Source organism: Pyxicephalus adspersus, chromosome 8, assembly GCF_032062135.1.
Source record: "Pyxicephalus adspersus chromosome 8, UCB_Pads_2.0, whole genome shotgun sequence".
Taxonomy (NCBI): domain Eukaryota; kingdom Metazoa; phylum Chordata; class Amphibia; order Anura; family Pyxicephalidae; genus Pyxicephalus; species Pyxicephalus adspersus.
In genome coordinates, this window is record NC_092865.1 from 51,344,176 (window position 1) to 51,367,269 (window position 23,094).

The 23,094-nt window shown below is 40.1% G+C and overlaps 1 protein-coding gene across 3 annotated transcripts in view; it reads right to left on the bottom strand.

Annotated features, from left to right (window-relative positions):
- The window catches only part of CELSR3 (cadherin EGF LAG seven-pass G-type receptor 3), a 106,057-nt gene that overhangs the window by 40,906 nt on the left and 42,057 nt on the right, over positions 1 to 23,094 (bottom strand). For all 3 annotated transcript variants that reach the window (XR_011921988.1, XM_072420579.1, XM_072420578.1), the window contains exon 3: positions 6,352 to 6,574. Coding sequence is in view for 2 of the 3 variants with exons in the window: in XM_072420579.1 (XP_072276680.1) it covers positions 6,352 to 6,574 (223 nt within the window). In the remaining variant the exon portion in view is untranslated. The remainder of the gene's footprint in view (positions 1 to 6,351; positions 6,575 to 23,094) is intronic.

The window sequence follows — 23,094 nt, forward strand, 5'->3', positions numbered from 1 at the left end:
CAGGATGGTGACTTGTGAAGAGGTAAGATTATCTTAAACCAATGATATCTTTTTTAATGATATAGGATTCTAAAAACCCTGATAAACCCCAACTGAAAAACTTGTTTTTAGTGCAGTTCCACTGGAGTATATAACTAGTTTAAGTGCAAATAATACCTGGCAAAGGACCCCTTTAGACAAGAAGCCACTGAGGAACCATGATTCCCAGAATTCCCTGTAACTTGGCAGGCCCTGGTAGGCTCTGCTTGCTAAAGGCAATTTTAGAGATTAAGCAGTTCGAAATTGACAAGGAATGAATGATTTTTCCTTTAACCCAGAAGATTCTGATCATTTATTATCATGCTGAAAAGAGTAATTTCTATGCCTCGTATCATCTTCTCAAGTGGATGTTTTAATGGCCTTTGCTAAGAGGGTCAAATGGCTCCAAACTGTTATTACTGCAGAGAAATGTCCATGTATACATTTAAATATACGCTTTGTTCTCTTATTAAGCTGCCCTTGCAGACTTTACAGGTTCCAACTATGCCTTCAGCTTGTCAAGGGCAATCAGCTTTCTTTAAAAAAACGTTCCCCGGTCGGACATTAAGGATTTGCGTTTAAAAGGAACGTTTTAACAAAGTGACAGCCCTGTCCCTGCTGATTATCACCCTCTGCACGCTTCGTTCGTCTGCTGGAGGCCTTGGAAATACCCAATTTTTCCAGGTATAAGGAAGCACGTGACCTTCACCTCTTCTTCTAAGGATGCAGTGCTTGAGGTTATTGTCACATAGGTTAGAGGAGAAGATAATGAATTTTTCACACAGATTAGACTCAGGGCTCCAGCAGGAGAACATGGCAGATGGTGAATTATCCATGGGTGAGGCGGAGAATCTAACAAGAGAACCTAAATGGGCCAAGTAAATGATTAACTTAAGGCTGAACTAAACCTCAATACTCACCTGTCCCTGTTCCCTTGCAGAGTGCTGCCATTTTCTTCTTTTATCATTTGTCTGATTGTGGATTTTTAAAAAAAAATCTCAGCAAACAAAAAAAAGATAATATATGCAAATTAAATGACAAAAGGTTTGTGAACAACAGACTTTAATGCCTATATGTTTGTTGTACATTCCGTTTCAAAACTATGGAGATGTGCCACCACCACCAATCTTTGCAGCTATAACCATCTACTCTCCTAGAAAGTTGATGTGGAAATTTGAGCTTATTCAGCCAAAAGAGCATTTGTGAATACAGCTACTGATGTTGGATGAGAAGACCAGGTTACCAATAAGGATTCTTGTTTATTCCAAAGGTGTTCATTAGGCCTGAGCTCTATGCAGGGCACTTGAGATGCTCTACACCAAACTCATCACCCCATGTCTTGATGGAGTTGGCTTTATGTACAGGGGAACACTCATGTTGGAACAGAAAATTAGGATGGAAACCCTCAGGAAATATTAGTACCCCTCACTGCAAACACCTGGACCATGTAGAGGGTCTTCACATACTTTTGATCATTTAGTGAAGATAAGTTATATGCCACCGAAAAAGGGACATTTGTTTTCCCACACCTGACAATTGTATATAATGTTACTATACAGCACATGTTTTCTGGAGCAGGCCTGCTTACTAATTGATTATGAGCACACTGAAGCAGCATAATAAAACAGATCTGTAAATATTGTTTAGTGCATACCTCTGGAACTTTGAAGTTCAGGGAAACCTTAGAGTACATGACAGACTACAGAACTATAAAGCAATTGGTCACATCGTGCTTAGTGCAGAATATGGACAATGACAAATATGGTAACAAACCATACAATAAAATAAAGTAGATGGGTTAAAAAAAAATATAAATCATAAAGCTGTTTTAACGGACAATGAAAATAATTATTTTGCACACCAAGACTTGTGGGTTAACCAATAAAACTTGGCCACCAATTCTTCCCCTAGCCTGCTGATAGGCCAATAAAGTAGAATCAGCACAATGGTAAGGTAAGGTTTGCCTGCAAGGTCTTCATGTTGGACTAACAAACTCAGGGCAATGATGTAAAGCCTGCCTGCTTGACAATTTTGGTCCTATCCAACTGTACAAGGCCCTATCCAACTGGCAACCTAGCCCAGTGATTAGCTGAGCTTGGTGAATTCCAATGTCTTTGTTCAGGATATTACAAAAGAAACATATACTTCCAAAAAAAAAATTTATAAAATTAATGTATAACTTGTTTTGACTTTTTCTATATGGAATTCTACTATAAAATGACTCACAATGAAAAGTCTGCTATATAATTTTGACCAAGTAGTCTTCTCATTTCCTTTGACTTGTAAACATGCATACGTGGATTCTAACACATGCCTGCACACGTGGATTGTAACACATGCCCGCACCGTTGGAGATACATCAAAGACAGCGTGTGATTTCACTGGTCAACAAATACACAACATGGAAACATCTGTTTCATGTTGGCCTCCTTAACCAAAGTTACTACAGGTAACCTGCAAGCTGTAAAATAACATTCTGGTTATTAAGGGGGAAAGGAATTACAGAGAGCCCCTGAATAAGTGAAGTGAGTCCCCCCTTCCTAACCTTTCAATATATAGTGTTATTTTATCCCAGTGCGGCGAAGGCAGCGGGCAGCTGTTATTAAACGTGACCTCTTTAGGGCATGAGATTAAATTTTTGCGGGCTCAGAGGCTCATAAAAAAAGATCCCCATAGATGAGCAAATCTAATAAAATGTGACAAAACCAATAAAAGACGGAACGGACTAATTACTACGTCTACAGTGTTGAAGCGGCGCCTAATATACATCTGGAGTATGCTACATTCATTATCCATAAAAGAGAGACAGAGATAATTAGCTCCTGTTCTGATAAGACGGGAGGCACTTTCCGTCTGTCTTGTCGGCTGTGGGTCTGATATAATGCAGGCAGAAGTGAACTTGGCCAGGAGATACATTTTGTCTTCTTATTAACTCCATCACATCCTGCAAGTTTCCCCTTCACTTACGAAGCAATATTCACATTTGTGAGATGTGCCAGTCCATCAAATGTTATCCTCAATCAGCCTGGTACTGTCCACATCAACATGCTTTAGATTTGATTAGAAATATTAGGTGCTCATTGAAAAGCAGCAGTATGGTTGGTTAAGGGTGACAATTCAGACGATGTTCCTGCATGGCTGTTTTAACCCATCAAAAGCATGGGTTGTCATCATTAGTATACCTGCACTGCATGTGGACAGGAAAAGGCTCCAAAAAAATTCTGAGGCAGGACAAAGTGTTGTCACCCTATGTGCACTTTTCTAAGGGTTTTATTCAACAAATGTATCCATTTGAGTTCAGTGTAGACGCATCAAGTATAGTACAATGTCATGTCCAAAAGTAGGTAACAGAAGTGGTGACACAGAACAATGAAAATCATATTCATATCATATACATATCACTGAACATTAACTGTCATGAACACAAGTGAAAAGTTCAAAATGTAGAAACCTTAATTAATATTGCTGTATTTGAAGCAAATCGCAAAGAGACCTCTCATTGTGTCATCATTCTAAGCTGATATTCAGGGGTAATAGCTTTTTGTACTGATGATGGACATGACACTAACATAAAACAAAGACAAACAAAGAGGAAAGTGGAAGATAGAACATGGTAGGAGAAGGAAAGGAGGGAGGGGAGAATCCAGGGAAGTCCCAAACAAACTATATGCCCATGTGGAGAGGAAAATAGATCCTTGTGTATAACCCTCCCCAGGAAGGTATAAAATTGGTAAACTTGTGTCCAAAACAACTAGATTTTAGGAGATTGCCACTGAATGTGATATAAGGAACCAAGAGATCCGCAGCCCCAAAAACAGAGGATAGAGGTATCAGGACGTTATTTAGCCATTCTAGAGGGAACCTTATACTAAGGAAGGAGTTTGTAATTGGCCTCATGGAAGGCTATTTGTGGAGCCGTGTGCAGTGGTATCCTAAATTTGTTGCCATTGTTATTCATCTAATGAACACCCGATGTCTGACTCCCAACAGGATACATATGGCAGTGGATGTGCATACCCAGTAGTAAGCCAGGAATGGAAGATTAAAAGGAGGATGCCTTTGCCCATAGGATCCTTGTAACCCGGCTGCTGGAATGGAGTGGTGCTCCTGTACATTTCTGTGTACGCTGACATCAGCCCGTATGGAACAAACATGCACATTACATTTCCAGGAAGAACAATCTTTAGAATCTGACCACACAACTGACCAAAAATGACAATTTCAGGTCTTAATTCTGTGCATTCCGCAGACTATAATAGATAAGACTACAGTAATGATTTGTACACAAGCCCTCCCCGGGTTGATTACATCAAGACCAGAGTGTGAATGTTATCTCTGATGACCCGTCAGCTCTCCAAACCTGGAAAGGCCTTTTTAGAGAGCAGATCAATATGTAACCATATGAATGAATCATCATTCTAATGATGTTCAGATGAATCAATTGGGGAACAGTAAAAGGAAGCCGCTGACTGATGGATGCAATTAAAATGATTTACTAACGGTTACTGGCATCAGGGCACGGTGAATATTTTAGCAGATATGGGTTGAATAATGAAACTTATGGCAGGACCATAAACTAGAAAGCCACCGCCCTTCACCAGCTATAGGTTGGTTTGCTAATAGGACTATTTTCCTAAAGGGTATATCTATAAAACATTTTACTGGAACTACAGATCCCCTTTAATGTCAGTCGGTGACATAGAAAGGCCACAGACAGCCAGTCAACCAAGAATTTTTAAAAGTTGTCCATTTGAAAACCCAAATCTAGTATGGTAATAATTGCATGTCAACATTGGTGCTGTCATCTTAGCTTGTGACATATGCACACTATTTTTTAAACTGGGTGGGAAGAAGCTGTAGGTGGATGGCAGCCCCAGTTTTTCAGTAACCACCCAAAAACAGCAGGGTGGTTACTAAAAAGTGTTTGGGGTGTGCCCAGCTAAAAGGATCCAGGGAGAACACTGTATGGAGACTGTATTTACTGATTAGGAGTTCTGCATAATGACTGTTTCATGGTTCTTCTATCTAAATGCCTATCTATGGGACTAAAGCTACGTACACACTTCCAATTATTATCGTCGGAAAACGAACGACGAACGTTCCTGCACGATATATATGAACGATCGTATAGCACCGATCCTGCACATAGAGGTAACGACACGATCGTTCGTAGATATTGTACAAATATCTACGAACGATCGTGTCGTTAACTCTATGTGCAGGATCGGTGCTATACGATCGTTCATATATATCGTGCATGAACGTTCGTCGTTCGTTTTCCAACGATAATAATTGGAAGTGTGTACGTAGCTTTAGAGATGGCATCATACCAATATGAACGTGTTCAACATCTCATTCCAAAACCATTATTCTGGATTTGCCCCCTCTCCCCCACTACTCTTTTAGTGAGGCTTTCCATAGGATTTGGAGCGTGTCTGTTTGAATTTTTGCCCATTTAGCCACAAGAGCACTGATGTTGAATGAAAAGACCTAGTTTGCTGTTGGTGTTCCATTGTTGTGTTCAGTAGGGTTAAGTTAAGTGATCTGTGCAGGCTACTCAAGCTCCTCTACAACAAACTTATCAGCAGAACGGGGCTCAAAGGTTAGCACTCCGGCTGCAAGTCCCAGATTAGAATCTCAGCCAGGACACTATCTGCATGGAGTTTGCAGGTTCTCCCCATGTTTGCATGGGTTTCCTCTGGGTACTCCGGTTTACTCTCACATTCCAAAAGCATGCAGTTAGGTTAATTGGCCCCTTTGAGGGACAGCTAGTGACATGACTATGGACTTTGTACAGCACTGTGTAATATGATGGCGCTATATTAATACAATGTAATATTAACAATAATCAAGCCATGTATGAAGCTGGCATAGAAAAAGGCCTTTGCCAAACTGTTACTTTAATATTGGATGAACACAATAGTCAAAAATCTCTTTGTATGCTGTAGCCTTAACAGTGCCCTTTAGTGGAAACATCTGAACAATATGGAGGAGTCTCTGCACACTTTTAGCCATTTATAGATGTCATGACCAAGTGTCCACAAGTCTGGACATAAAGCAGATGAGATGGTCAGGTTGCACAAACTTTCGAGCATAACAAGTAATAACATATATTTTATACCAAGTCACAAAGATAATAGGGTAAGTAGTACAAATTATATTCTTTCCTTCTGAAAAGAAAGACAATCCTAATATCAACCCACAAGCTAAAAAGTGAATTGATATGTATGTCAGCCCTTCGTAGTGAGACAGACATAAAAGTCAGACACCCTACAAACCAGCACAGACCTCCTCATTATCACATGGGCATTAGGGGCAGACGGTGGCACTTACGTTAATGACAGACTCATGTGAAATCTTTGCCGCAGTCCCCGGAACATGACAAACGATTTTGGAGGGAAGGAACGCGTGGACAGCTCGCAGTACGGCTTTTCAAAGCTTCCAGATGGGCACTGACAGGCGAAGCCTCCTTCAGCCAGATTGGTGCACGTCCCCCCATTCCTGCAAACCCCAGGCACGCACCGTCCTGAGCCACTGTCTACTTCACAGTTGTCACCTGTGGAAAGAGAGAAAGATGAGTTAAAGCCAATGTCAAAGCATTTCTTTTAAAAAATATAGCAATCTGAATACATTTCTCCATTTTATAGTCCTATAGACCCTGTTCACCTGCCAAAACGAAGTGCCGTTGTGCACAGGCAATGCACAGAAGATTTATTTGCTGTCAGGCTTCCCAGTTTTTGTTAAGGACTCATTTACTTCTATTGTCTCTGCCTTTACATTAAGGGATGAAACAAGAACACTTCACTATTTTGAATATCTTTCAAAGTGGACTTTGTACCTCTATTCTCTTTTTTTGATGATTTCCCAGCAAATCCTTTATTGTCATCCTCTTTCATGCTGTTCTGCTGGCTCACGTCAGATACCGCGCCGTCATCTTCTTTTCTGACGTCATCAAGAGTTGGCTGTCAGGAAAGTTGGCTTTCCTGTTTTTTGGTAGCCAACCTCCTCCACCCAATCAAATCCCATACATGCACATAGCATATTACTCTCCTGTGATTTTCTCATTTTCTGCTGCCTCCTTAAATATTTAAGGTAGGTCAGTTTTTCCTAGACTAAATAAAACGTAATAGGCTAGCGTAAAAAAATAAAATAAACAAATAAGCCCAGAATAATGAAAAAAAAGAATAATTATCAAGACTGAGTATAGGGAGAATTTCAATAACCCAATGTGTGATTTCTGTAAAAAGCTCTGTTTAAGACTGACCTATCCCTAAAATTTTTATTTTATATAAAAGAGTAGATACCACTTTATTATAAGGGAAAATGATCTTTTTTTTTCTAATCGATTTTTTCTTTTTAAAAAAGGGGGAAGCCTCTCCCCTTCTCTTTACTGCCACAGCAGTGGTAAAGAATGAATGGGAGCGCAGAACCTCCTGGAATACGTGAAAGCTGCTCTTTTGGGCTGTTCTTTCTGCGCATGTTTTTTTCTTGCATTGGGGATTTAATGTGCCAATCATGCGCCAAGAGATTAGCACTATTTTTTTCAGTGGGCTACATCATCTGATCTCATGCCTGCACAATGCAAGATTGGGTGACATAGGCAGAAGAAAGAAGAAAATCGCGACGGGAGGATTTCAGAACGGAGCAGGACTGAATTGAGGAGAGTGCAGGAGTGATCAAGGTTTCTGCAGAAGTTATAGTAGGTGTGATTTTTTTTTAATTTTAGTTCCTCTTTACCTATACAGTATGGAGATTTTGTACACGGTGTCACAAACGCCCTGATTTTTTAAAATTCTCGGAATGGATATCCTAAATGTAAATGGAACCCGGAATGGATATCCTAAATGTAATTAGCTATTTGTTAGAAAATGTTTTCAATCCTGGACCAGATCAATTTTGGGTTTGCTGGATCACACAGCTTCACTGATGAAAGTGTATTCTCTCCAACCTTGGAGAACTTTAATAAATCAGGGCCAAAGTAACAATGCATAGCTGGTTATAAATCACTATTTTGTAAGTGTTAAGGAATCAAAACCCACAACTCTTTTATCTGTTTAAAAATTTTTTATCTTTTTAAAAATTGACAAGGTGACACCAGGCCTGAATCATTATATTACACTAAGACTTACACAGATGAGACATATAGCTTGATCCTTCCATTACAGCCAGAATGAATGTATGACCTTTACTTTGAAGGCCGATACAGACCACTATCAGAGCTGATTAAATGCGACAAGTCCCAGGACATGCAGAGAGATGTATGCTGTATGCATTAGCTGTTGGAGTGTTATATAGAAAGCTCCACTAGTACATATTAAACCACATTAAACCACACCTTGATAAAGTTGAACAACTTTTACTATTCAGAATAATTAGGATTCATCATCTTGTATTCTTAAATTGTAAGCTCCATGGGGCCTACAGTCATAAGTTATACAGTGGTACCTCGGTATGAGTCCACCTTGGTATAAGGTCTTTGTCTCAAGTATTTACCTCTCTTGAGACAAAGCCATGACTGCCGTCAGTTTGCCAGTTGCTATCATTCAGTGCACAACTCGCGCTATAACTCTCTGGGAATTACATAACATCTCCTTCTCCTCCCTTCTCAGCACCATCCTAGTAGGCACTCTACTCTTCCCAGCAAGGTAAAGGGAGGTTACATTTTCATTTATTTCATTTATTTCATTTAATTGCTTTTGTATTTATGTACTTTAGTATTAGGCAGTTTTTAAATTATTTCATACAGCCCTATCAATGTATAAAAGCCAATAACAATAGGATTTTTTTTTCATGGGAACGGGATTAATCATTTTCTATTTAATCTGGATCCTGGAACAGATTAACCACCTGAGCGATAAGCCCGACCTTGGTACGGGCTTCAAAAAGTTACAATTATCAATAAACCCAAACTTTCATACAGTGAGAAAAGTTCGGGTTTATCGATCACTTACCTGGTCCCGCTGCAATCATCCATTGTCGTGTTCCAGCGTCGTCCTCCAGCGTCGGGTGTCCTCTCCGGGAAGAAGAAGCCGGCCAGCTTCTTCTTCTAAACCGGCCAGCTTAGAAGAAGAAGCCGCCCGGCTTCTTCTCCCTCCGTGCGTGTACGTCGGCGCGTACGATGACGTCGGCGCGTGTGCGGGAAATTCAAACTGAAACTCATTCAAACACATTTTGTATTGGATTGAATACAAACTCCTGTATCCAATCCAATACAAAATAATTCAAAATAAATACAAAGTATGTAATTGGTAAATTCAAACTCTCATTTTGTATTGGATTTGATACAGGAGTTTGTATTCAATCCAATACAAAATGAGAGTTTGAATTTTGTTCTCATTTTGTATTGGATTGAATACAAAGTCCTGCATCCAATCCAATACAAAATAATAGAAAATATATTTAAGTGGTTTTCTCTATAGGTATGTGACGGACACTAGGGAGGTGTTTTAGAAAAATATATTACTATACAGTATACCGAATTATCGCATTTTCAGTATTTTTCATTTATTTATGAATTCTTGTTTAAGCTGATTTTTTGTGTCTTTTATTTAATTTTATTAAAAGTAATTTTTTCTTTTTTACATGATTGTGTGTTTCAAACATTTTTTATATTCATGATATCTACTAGAACCCTGTTCGGACATATTTCTGTAAGTTACAGGTCTACAATTTAAAAAAAAAAATTTCATGAAAAACTGTAACGCTTTTGGAACAGAAATCTAGACCTCAGTGTAACGCCCAGGTGGTTAAGGACTTATACCAAGGTACCACTGTACTTGTTTATTTTGTAGGCTTGTTAGCCTACTGCTTTATAAAGGACTAAAGAAATGGAATTTATCTTTTGCAGTGAACAGAAGATAGAGACAATGGGCCTGATTTATCAAAGCTCTCCAGGACAGGAAAAGATAGACTGTCATGAGTGAACCAGCAAACTTGGAATGGATCTGGTCCAGGACTGAAAAAAAATAGCCAGTGATTATGAAATCCATTCCAGGTGTGCTGATCACCCAGGTTCCCTCATGATAGTCTATCCCCTACAGTCTTGGAGAGCTTTATTAAATGTGACTCAATGCTGGGGAGAGTACTGGGAGAGCCCTGAAAGAAGTATTGGTTCCCCATGAATGGCACCTTGACAGCTGGTGGGAGTGGACAGTACTGCTGCCCCAATTCATTCTCTATGGGGCTGCAGTGGGTACATGTGGCATCTCCCCAAGCGGCAGTGTTTTCAGATGTGAGGCAGTGGTAAACGGACCGCAACCGCGCTGCCTTTGTGAATTAGCCCTTACACCCTTACATGTTACCTAAGACCATGATACACAGATGACACAGTAGCAATAGTAGTAATTATTTGCTGCTGTTTCAAAGCGATAACACTAGAGATTTGCAGCAATTTGTAACTAGCAATTTATTCATCTGAACTACTTCCTGTAAAAATGAATTAAAAATGAATATAAATGGTGTCTATGATCAATAAACACTACAAAAACACCATAACTGAGCTAAGAAAAAGTTTTAAATACATAACTAATAAAATAACTGATTTTCTTGCTGATGCTGATTCAATCTATTTCGCCTCAAGCCTAAATCTTTCACTGTGAGAAAGCTTTTTGGAATCAGACATTCAATTCACAAGGCAAATGTTTCCTACAATAATAATTTATGTCCATTTTTGCAGCCTTTCCAACTCCTACAAATCAAATCTACTTTTATGGTTTACTACGGCTTAGTAAGGCTCAGCGTGCCACACTCAGCTGGATGAATGAGGCCCATTGTGGGATATTAAACTATATTTGTAGTAGACAAAAAACACGTTCTCTGCTTTTGGACACTTGTGACTAACATGCAATGCACTGAAAACGCCCAGAAAGTGTATGGATATCTGCAGAAAAAAAGACACAATTCTGGGTATTATTACGTTGTTTCTAACAGAAGAGTGCATTACTCTCTTCTGCTCTACGAGAACAGACTGATGGCTCTGCTGCCAGCAACAGATGGCACAATACATATGATGCCTTTCTTTGCTTTCAACAGATAAACTTTCTGTTTCAGAGGAAATGCTGACAGCTCAAAACAAAGTACAAACTAAAACGGCTTTTGCTTTTTGGTTGCACTGTTGAGAAGAAAAGAAACCTTTTTATAAAGACTGTGCAGCAGAAAAGTAACCTTCCAGTAACTTTACTGGTCTGGAAGAATCCATTCTACTGTTACAATATGCAGCAATAGTAGTATCCTTAATAAAAAACTTGAGCGTGACTTTGGCTTTGCTCAGATGATGTCAAACTTCTGCTGCATGCAAATAGATACAACTCCTCAGTCTCCTTTATCACAGTGATCAAATTGCAACATCGTAAAAATTTGGTGACCTGCTGCAGCAGAGGTGACATTTGTGATTTTCTGATTTGTGTCAGTTAATATATCGGGCCTGATTTGCTGGTTCTCCAATGATAGTCTATCTTCTCCAGTTCCACAGGCACAAAGAACTACATAGGCACCATGACTGTGTCATCTCCAGGAGCAGATGGTGACTCTGAAGAATACTGCAACAAAGATGGCTCCGTCATTGTTGGGGGGGAGGAAGGAGTGGCGTGGGCAGTGATGTGAATCCTTTCATTTTATGTTCAATTTACACATTACTTAGAATGCATTCAAAAAATATTTCTGAATCAAGGTTACCTTGTCCCAGCTCCCAAAGCTTGCATGTTTTAAACAGATTAGCCATTACTGATATTGCAATTTGATGTATCTTTTTATTACAGGAACCTTCTACTAAATATTATTCTAAATGTTTCCTAAGTTGTCCAGAACTGGGCTTTATATTAGAAAATATACATGGCAGGTTTTAGACACCCCAACTAGATTGACAGTGCCTGGTAATTCTCCAAATCCACACCGAGACTGGCAAGTTTATAAACTGTGGGTTAAAGCAGAACTAAAGTTCTACGATTAAGGATTCATGATTATATCATTATTTAAGGATTCGTCATTAAACAGAAAGGGACAGGCGATAACCCCCTCCTACCTGCCTGAGCGCTCCAGGTATCTCACAAAAAGCTGAGCTGCCAGGATATGCGACGATCCTACCTTCCCCTGCACATACTGGTAATGAATGAACTCCCACACAGTCGCAATGTTATGCCATTCCAGCCAATCAAGATGGCCAAAGATCCCATACAGGAAGAGGAATAATAAATAATTTTTTTATTATTATTACAATCACGGGCCGGACATGCAAACTTCACGCATGTAGAGTGCTGAAAACTGAACTCAGAGCCCAGTATTGAAACCTTGTAACAAAGTCTTGTTTCTAGGCCAAGCTGTAAGTTTTGAATTTATTATTTTCAATGAAAAGTTCTGTGTCAAGAAAAGTTCACGGAATTGTGTTCATTATATCAGCTCCTGTAAACTTTCATGAAAAAAAAAGGCATACTGTTAGTAAGTGGGCCAGTACGCAGAGCTACAAAGTAAACACTTGTTTACGCCTTAGGTGGATATGATTTACACAATCTCAAAAGAGAGTCTTATGGCATTTCCTCCGACTGCAGACCTAGCTGGCGTTGTTCAATGGTTCAGAGGGACCCAGAGGAGACAGTTTATTGGGCATACGGTGGAATGTTCTGCTTCTGGCAAGACTTCTCTAACCGAGATGTGATATTAACCATCGCCTCCCTGGGAAAAGCCGCCGGTGCACGGGCAGGGAAGAAACATTTTCCGCGGGGTATGGATAGAGTTAAAGTGCCATTCTGGTGTTGTCTGGAAGGAGGAATAGCACGGCTTTGATGCCAGTGACAGATGGCACCGATAGGAAGTCCGTTTCTTTTAAGAAGTAGATTGTCCTACTACTCAGACTTCAAACACTCAAAATAATAAACTCCGCTAACGATCACCTCCTTCAAGTGAAACCTCTGTCTTGGTTGTCTATTATAAAACTTAGAGATTGCATTAAAAGAGTTACAGTCATTGGAAATAAATAGTAATCCCAATCACTACAATCTCGTAAATCTTTAATATCTGAATCTAAATCTAATTTTAAAAGTATTTTTGAAAATGTTTAAATCAACAACTTTAAAAAAAATTTAGTCTACCAAAAGGTTCCTTGTTTAAGCATTTCCTAGTACAGAGATAATGATTGTGCTGTTACCCTGTCACCTGAGCTTCTGATGGAAACTACATATTGCTGTTTTAACACAATCAAAAATACACTTTTGTCACCATTAAAAAGACCCACCACTAGGTATAACATAGAGCTATTGCTGGGATGTATGTGGACAAGAAGGGGAAGCAAAGACGCTACAGACCAGCTAAGATCAGCAAAACTGAGATTTGAAAAAAAGACTGACTTCTCCTGGCTTATATATTGCTAATGTTCCAAAAACATGCAGTTAGGTTAATTGCCCCCCCAAAAAAAAAAAAAATTGACCTTATTGACCTGTATTGAAGACATGACTATGGTAGGGACATTAGGTTGTGAGCCTCTTTGAGGGACAGCTAGTGACATGACTATGGACTTTGTAAAGCACTGCGTAATATGTTGGCGCTATATAAATACAGTGCTCAACCCAGAAATTTTTTTAAGCCGGGTGGGAAGGAGTTGTAGGTGGGTGGCAGCCCCTGTATTGTGACCAAACTCTTTAGTAACCACCCAAAAACAGCCGGGTGGGTGCTGAAAAGTGCCGGGTGGTGCACCCAGCTAAAAGGGCCTGGGGAGAACCCTGAAATACTGTGTAAGAATAACTATAATAATAATGTGGCAATGCATCTCTTCCTACCCTTCATCCAAAGGAACATACATGCCTGCTCAGTGATTCTCTCTCCCACATTATTATACATTTCTGCTCAACATTTTCCCTCTCTCCTCCAGGACATACACACTTGCTCAGTGTTACCCTACAATGTCCAGAACAACATACACGTCTGCTCAGTGTTCCCCTCCCTTTGTCCACTTAGAATTATCCCTCTCTTCCTCGGAAGAACATACATGTCTGTTCAGTGTTCCTCTCTCTCTTTCGGAAGAACATACATCTTTGCTCAGTGTTCCCATCATTTCTCCAGACAACATACATGCCTGCTCAATGATCCATCTCCTCCAGAAGAGCATCCAGTCAGTGTTCTCCCTCTTTTCTCCAGAGGAACATACTATCTGCTCCACTCCACTTGCTCCCCCATAGTAACAAACATATCTACTTATTGTTATCTCTTTGTCCTCCAAAGGAATGTGGATTTCCCTTTAAATATTTGTGTTTAAGACCCCTTTAGGTCAAATATTTCACTGTATTATTGCAGTCACATTTACAACTATTGTGCAGAAAGATAAAGAGAAGAAATCATGGCATCTACTCCAGTATTACTCAGTGCCACCAATCAAATTTTGTTATTTGTCCTGGATGCCTTAATGCTAACTCCACCAAAAAACAATCAAATACAGGGCCCATCAACAGACAGGTGGAAAAAAAAAGAGCACAAAATCACTATGTGAAAGAGTCTGCAGTTTTTCCAACAGCAACAAACACAGCCAACGCGCCACGGGGGCTAAAGGAACTGGCTCCTTCCTCAGGGCACAACTGTACTGCAGATTTTCTGCTACACCGGTATGCTGCTATAAATCGGCATATTATACAGAGAGATTTCAGAGGTACCCCTGCCTGTAGTGGTGTTAAAATTCATACTTCCTGAAGAAGGGGGGGTTTCTTTTGCCCCGTAAAAGACATTGGCTGCATTTTGGCTGTTATATAATAAATTATGAACACCTTTACAAAGTGGTTTGACATTCCTTTCTATATCTGTTTGATGGAGTCCAGCCTGGAACACTAATTTAGGGTGATCTTAATGTGAACAGCTTCACCAGAGCTCACGTTGTGAAGATTATGCGAACTATTCGAGATCTGAGACTGGAGAGTATTAATATGGCACCTCTTTTATTTTATGTTCCCTAAATTCAGGGCAAGCAATTTGGCCACTGGAGACAACCTGCCAGCAGAAGGTCATCCGATAGTGTGGTCATTTTATCCTTTTCAAAACATTCAGCCATGAGGTCCATATAAATCTGCATTCCCTCTCTTTTGAAAGCACTCCTCCTGCTAGACCTTACATTAGGGATTTTCACTTTCAAAATCCTTGGCCTTTTGGCATAATTATGTTTTTTCATTAAAACCATATCCACTGAGATTTGCTTAATTCCAAAATATTCTTCAATGCTCACGGCTGCCAAACATCTCTAATTTCCAGTACAGCTCTATGTTATGAAAAGTATCTTCACATAATTTTTTACAAGCCATTTCAATATTTACAGTGGCATCACTGGGGGGGTGCAGGGAGGGCCGACCACACTTTGTGACATCACAGTCATCATCAGAGAGAAGGTGGATTCTAACATGCCGCTGCCTTAGCAGTGTGAATGGTTTGCAGTTGCTCACATTGATGCTCTCTCTTTACTCCATTTTTTTCTGAGCATCACAGGTGCCAGTCAAAGTTGGGCCTACTGCTCCCAAATCTGTCTCCAACTCTACAGTGGGCAGCCGGGTGATACTTTTTTACTGCACAGCTTGTTGGTGTTTGGATTCCTACATGGGATGCACCAGGTCAGGGCAGAGATGTAATAGTAATGCATGCAGAGATGTGAAAGAGGATAGGAGTGCAAAGAGCTTGCAGAGGTGGCAGGATATCAGAGAAGAGAAGCAAAGGTGGAAGGGGGTAGAGTGGCAAAAAGGGGTCCAATAAAAACGTGCAGAAAGAGAAGAAGATGCAGAGGAATTGGAGAGTTTTAAAAGTTGAGCAGCAGTGCAAGAAGACTGACAAAATGTTTTGTTGTTGAATAGATTATTAGTTCTGTCCAGTTATTATTGTTATAAATGGTAATACTTGGTTTGTCCAAACTGTGCTTCTGCATTGCCACCTTGTCACATGAGCACCCTAACACATCCTACAAACAGTCATGGTGATGCACATTGGGCAGCCATGGTCCACATTGTCATCAATAGTATACCATTCCACTTACTGGTTGAGCAAAATGTTACAAAACTCTGGTTCAATAACAACCAGCACAGAAGTTGGAGCTGCTGAGCAGCTGGTAAGGTGCCAGTGATGGGGAGCCTCACAAGAACCACTATTTGCACCACCTAACGAAGCAAAGCCACATGTGGAGATTACTGATTTCAATCTGGAAACATTGCTCAGTGACAATTTCATGGCTTTCAAGTAGGATATCCAAAGATGACAGCGAGTAAAATATACAACCTCTGAGCACTGTGGCTCAGTGGTTAGCACTCCGGCCTTTGCAGCACTGGGTCCCAGATTTTAATCTCGGCCAGGACATATCTGCGTGGAGTTTGCAGGTTCTTCCTGTGTTTTCATGGGTACTCCGGTTTCCTCCCACAATCCAAAAACATGCAATGAGTTGAATTCCCCCCAAAATTGGCCTTAGACTGTATTAAAAGATATATGACTATGGTAGGGACATTATATTGTGAGACCTTTGAGGGACAGCTAGTGACATGACTATGGACTTTGTACAATGCTGCGTAGTATGCTGGTGCAATTTTAATACCGTGTAATAATAATAACTGAAAAAACTGTCTTTTCTATACATAGCAGGCATATCTTCTCCATTCTCTCCCTGTCCGGACCCTGAACCAGGCCTGAGACCATACAAACTGTACAAATTAGCAAAGGACTGACGTATGGTATGAATAATAAAATACAGTTCCATAAACCTGCGGTCGTAAAATCAGATATTTCTAATGTAAGTGAATTAGGCCCATAAAGACATCAATCCAAATGCACTCTACGTGTGAGCTCCATTAATGAACGAGACAAAACAGCTACCAGGAACTGGAAATGCACATTAAAAGGTAGCTGAAAAAGAGGAGTTTTAAAGGGAACTCCAGACAAGAGTAAAGAGTTAATGAGGAAAAAACTCATGAGATCCAGTGAAATCTGAAGAAGGTGAATCTCCCAGACTGGCACACAACAATAAAAGCCAGGAGTACTAACTCTACCCCCACTCCTTCCAAAACAATTGGCTTTCGGTACACTTTAGTTTGGTGTATGAGTATGGATAGCTGTGTGTGTGGGTATTTATCTGTATTCTCCTCCTGTCAGTCTGATGTAAGGCTAAAGGGCCCCCGTGAAGGCTGACATGTCACCTGTCTGAATTAAGAACTGACAACACAGACTCTTCTGGAGTAAAACTACACCTACAACATCTTTAGATTTCCTTCATGTAATCCTGACAGCAACATTGTTATATGACAGGTTTTAGAGTGCCTGTTATTAGCATTGAGCTCAGGCACAAGACAGGACGGTCTTACAGGCTGACAAGTCGGCTCTGACAACGAGACAAGTAAATAGTAAAAAAAAATAAATAAATAAAGTTATTGCTGAAGGCTAAAGGCTTCACTTTTGTAACAATTCAAGAGTGAAGATTCAGAAGTTTACCAAGCATGAAACAGCCAATCTGGAATAAACCAAATCCAGGCACCATCGGTGCTATACACCAGTAGTTCTGGATGTGCACATAGGGGTAGTTTTCCTGACTCCATTGTGGGATGAGGGGGGTAAGCCATTTCCATAATGAATAAGCATTCTTTAACATTATAAAACTCTTATTTAAAGCTGAACTTTTGCTATCATGCTGAGCTTTATTGCAGAAAGGGACAGGCAATACCCCTTCTGCAATGAAACATTTACCTGCCTGATCACTCTTCTGTCACAAATTGCTGCACACCTGGATACCCAAGAATGAAGAGGATGAAAGGCAAGGGAATTGGGAAAAAAAATTGTGATCAGGCAGATTATTTTTTTGCAGAAGCACTTTCAAAATATTGAAAGTGGGTAGCAGCCCCTGTATTATGACCAAACTCTTCAGTAACCACCCAAACAGCCGGGTGGTTACTGAAAAGTTACTAAAAGGGGTTGGGGAAGACACTGAAAAGGAACAGGTCATATCATTCTGCAATGAAATAAAGGACTTGCCTCTGTGCAACATTTTGAAAAAAGTGTTAAGTTCTGCTTTAAACTTGTAAGTGTGCACTCCTTAAATGGAGACAGGTCAGGGTTCCATTTGTCACATGTTCCTACACTACCGACATCTTCCTAACAGCTCTTTTTGGCCACTGGATGGCAACTGCCTATTTAGTATACTCCACAGAATTATTTTTAAGCTGGGTGTGAAGAAGCTGAAGGCAAGTGGCGACCCCTGTATAACCAAACAGTTCAGTAACCACCCAAAAACAGATGGTTGCTGAAAAGTGCCCGGTGGTGCACCCAGCTAAAAAGGGCTGGGGAGAACATTGCCGTGCATTGAACTTTCATTGTCCTTGGCACCTTGCTCTAGTTTTAGCAAGCTGGATGTATACTGCTCTTGTTCCTTGCAATTTTGCAGGACTTCAGTCTACTTTAAAGTCCAATTTCAGTTTAAAAGAGAATTTTTAAAAAATAAGCGCCCTAGACAGTAACTTTTTAATTTATCAGTTTCAGTCTGCAATTATCTCCTACAGTACATCTTCTCCTCCATGTGGCCAATCGTCCTTGCTGAATATACGTCAGCCAGTATCTGTACAGAATTTCTAATTTTAAGGGTGCAAAGAAATGGGTTTATAAATACATTAAAGTGTCTTGTTGTAACGACCACATGGAGATTGGACTACAGAGCCCTTTTCCCCCTTTCCTCCCCTTTCATTGCTGTAACAAAAGGAAGAGGCGGATAGAACACAGGCAGGGCTGTTAAACTGAATTGAATTTCAGTGCTGAAGAGATGGAGTTTCTTTATAAGAGATTGCTGGCTATATATTCCGATAAGAGGTTGCTGGATTTCTGGCAGATCAAAAGGGTATTTTCTGCACCTTATATGATCGTATTGCAGAGATGTAGAGAATATATATACGTCTTTTGCTCTGACATACACTTTGAGGAATGTGACTTGTACAACAAACCACCATTAGCTGCCAGCAAAATGTGCACCTTGGCTGTTTGTTCGTGACATGGATACAGCCCTTCCCTCTAATTTTCACCTCAGACGGGAGACTTTCAAGCCTACTGCCAGCCGTAATCTCAATAACGTTAGGAAATACCATCATTTCGAGAAATGCTTACAGAAAATAAAGGAACAAAAGCCGGCCCAAGGGCAATCTGCCAGCTCTCCATACCAGGCAACCTTCGGAGAAAAAAAATCTATTACAAATTTGAGCAGGAAATAGGCAATTGGCCTTCAACTAACCCCACAGAGATAATATGCCTCCCTAAGTGGGTCCAATTCAATGGAATTTATTTTTCTGGAATTCCTCTCACTCTGCAGAATGACAAAACCAAATGTGTAAAATAAAAGGGAGTAAAACTGTATGTCTAACTTTTCTGAAATAATCTCTTGCTGTGCTTACCTAAAATAGAGCTAAAAATCCACCAGTCCACACAACATAATAAAAAAAAGCAGCAAAGCCCAGCTCCGATCCAGTGCTATCCCCAACAGTCTGCTTAGGCAACAGAAGGAGAATCCAGGTTGATGATCCATTGATGATGGACAATAAATATGTGCTGTAGCATAGTGTGAAACATAAGGTTGGACCTGAAGGGTATTGCAAAGAATTTTTCTCAATTTCACCTTCGAAAGGCATTAAAGGACCTAGATAAGGCAGTAAGTCAGTGTGGTGCTGAAGATCTGCAGCTTTTTTTGGGGGGGGATCCAGCTCTGTACTGTCTTGGAGGGAATGGGTGGACCAAGCACTCCATCCTTCTTCCAGGAGGTGGCCCTAATGAGTGTGTCAGAGCCAGAACGTTGAAACTCATTGAAAACTGGTATTTTTTCAGATGTCACCGATCCTTTGCAAGGGAAAACACTGACTGATTATTTTATGTTCTTGTTTAGGAGCAAATAAAAGTGAGCGCTCTAAAAGATTAATTAGATTCAGGACTATGTCTATGTAAGGAATGCGTTTGGAGCTAATGACTTCTGTAGCTGAGGCTATTGTAAAGCAATTCATCCCCAAGTTCATAGCAGAAGCGCAAAAGTCTTTCAAGTCATTCTTTCAGCAACTACTACCTCATCCTTAAACTTCTTCATTCACCTTGTAACGTTTTACCCACAAGGTGAGAGGCTGAACCAGTAGCTGACCTGTGTCACACAAGAAGTGCCCTCAATCTCAAGTGACCTTGAATGATGCCTTAACAAAGATCATGTCTTTACTGTACTGAGTACAGTGATCTCTATGAGAGGTAATAAATGCCTAAAAAACACCTTACTTACCAAACATGAACAAAAATATATATCTGTTAATAGGTTGATTTTAGGGGACCCTCGGAGCCACTTTAATTTAGAAATACTGTACAAACACCCAAAAATTTTCAGCAGAAAAGGTTAAAAACAAGCCGACTACAAGCACAAACTACTCTATAGGGGACTTTTGGGATTACCTAATAAAGAGAGCAATGATGATGAGCGAATTGCTGAACAGACTCGTAAAACAGCCGGCTACGCGCTCCATTGTGTTCTAGGATTCATATCGAGATTCACTGGTAACAACAGGACCAAGCTTTCTAGCCGGAGCTAGACATAATGTCAGAGCTTGCAGCCTTGTCTTAGCACATCAAAGAGTTGCGAGGACGGAATTATCCCCCTAAGCACGTTCCCTGGGACTAATAATTAACAGATTAGTATATTAAATACCAATTAAGTCTAACAAAAATGTAGATTCTCAAGTGGGGGGTCCGGCCTCGACGAAAGCAAGGAACCGTCATTAATGCGGATAACAAAATAGTTTTCCTCTATCTGAATAAAGATCTGTTCGACCCTTTGGGCCTTTGAGGAAGTGCAGTGTTACCGGCAGATAACGGATATCGTGCCTTCCCATCAGAGGTAAAAGGCTGGATTAATCAACACATTGGGTGCTGGGGGCAAAAGAAGACCTATCTGCTAGCTTGTCTTTGATCATATCTATTTGCCAATCCCTATATTGATTTAGTGTCCTAAGTTAGAAGCCGAGCAACGGTGTGCCCGAAAACAATAAATAAGGATGACGTCTGTATAAAGAACCCCCAACCCCCCCAGTAACCCACCAACCCACTGATCTCTACCTTTCCAGTGATCCAGACATGCATTACCAGGGTTTTTTTTTTCCGCTGGGTGGGTTGAAGCTGAAATAGACAAATTTAGTGTTCCCAGTTGTTGTTGCCATAGGAATCCTGTCACCCCCTATAAATCTGTCCCATTTTTCCATTGTCTTTATACTTTGCACCAACTGTCCAGTGTTTCTGTATTGTGCCCCAACTTTTCAGTAACTACATAAAAACAGCCTGGTGGTTACTGAAAGTGCTGGCTGAATTACTCTGTTATGTCTGGCCCCAAATAACCAAGTATGGAAAGCATGTGACCTCCATGGTGCTCTCAAATGACATCCCCATACCAGATGATTTGATGGCAGCTGTGATGGGGGGAGGAAAGGCAAGGAAGGGGGCAATAAGAAAATACTGTTACCTTGCCTTTATCTTGTTTTTCATCCTTATCCTTCTGGATTGTAAGCTCACATGGTTTAGCCTCCTGTATCTTGGTTTTTTTCTGTATGTACACTTTTAATATAGACTTAACCTCCACTTGGGCACTTACCTCCACTTTTTATCTATAAAAATTTATCTACTTCTGCAAGGCTTGCCAAGAGGTTTTGGAGTGTGTCTGAGATTATATGTTTATTCTGCCAAAAGAATGGACTGGTGTTGGATGAGAAGACTTGCTTCGCAATTGGCATTCCAATTCATACCAAAGGTGTTGAGGTCAGGCTTTGTTCAGGACACTTTTTGTTCCACACCAAACATATTAAAACACGTCTATGGAGCTGGCTTTGTACAAAGGGCACAGTCATGCTGGACCAGAAAAGGGCCTTCACCTAAATTGTGGCCAATTTGGTTGTGCCCAATTGTCTACAAAGTGTTTGTATACTATTGTATTAACAGGACCATTTCATTGGGCACACCTGTACTCAATCATTTGCACAAGTATCAATAAACATCAGCCCATAATGTGAAAGTTATGAACCTGTCCATTAGAAATACATTCATATTTTTTATATTGTCCGATTTTGTGTACGGTGCTATGGCTAATGATGGTGTCATATAAGTTATCACTAACACCATTAAACACCCTATGAAGAAGCTCCACGTCAAGCTAGGCTATTTCATATCAGCAGTGACAATTGAAAAAAAATGTAATAGCTGTCCAGCTTCCCAGTTATCTGAAGTCCACTCATCAGTGATGGGTCTCACTCCATATAATAGACAATATCAAATCTGTACTGCATGGCAATTTCATTTTGTGTCATGTTGATATCAGCATGACCATAATTCTAAAAGCATAAAAGACATGCCTGCATACAATACACCATTCCAAAGACTTTACTTCTCAATATGGTAGAACGCACAATGCTCAAGGTTGTCTCATTGTGTACGTTTTATATTCAGCCACACTTGTGACATCAGTGATACATCTGCCTTTACACCCACGTAAACCACAAGCCAACCAGCAGATAAGATAAAGACTCTGCTGCGAGCATGGGGCAACCGTAGGTCATGTGTAAATACGGTATATTATAAATATAATCAGAGTTTGTAAAGCTGGGTGTGAAAGCAGAACCCTGCGCATACAATAAAGTAAAACCAAAGTCATAGTGCTGCTATACAGCACGTATATGTAAAAATGCCAAAACAAAAGCATTTAAAAAAACTCTCATTACAGTTTTGTATTTATGCCCATGTGACAATGGTTTTAGATTAGAAAAACATGTACCAGAAATCTCTTCCTAGAATAATCTGGTTTAAGAACCCCACACTGTAGCATGAGAGGGTTGTGCTCAGCACAAAATAAATAGAGATAGAAAAAAAGGCATACCCTGTTTCCCCGATTATAAGGCACTGTCTTATATTTTTTGAAATGACAAAATATGCCCTAGGTCTTATTTTCAGGGGGATGTCTTATTTTTCCATGAAGAAGACTACAGTACACATTTATTGTTGAAAATCACACATGTGCCATTGATTGTCCCCTTCTGATCACTCATGTGTCATTCATATTCCCCTTCTGATCACTCATGTGCCATTCAT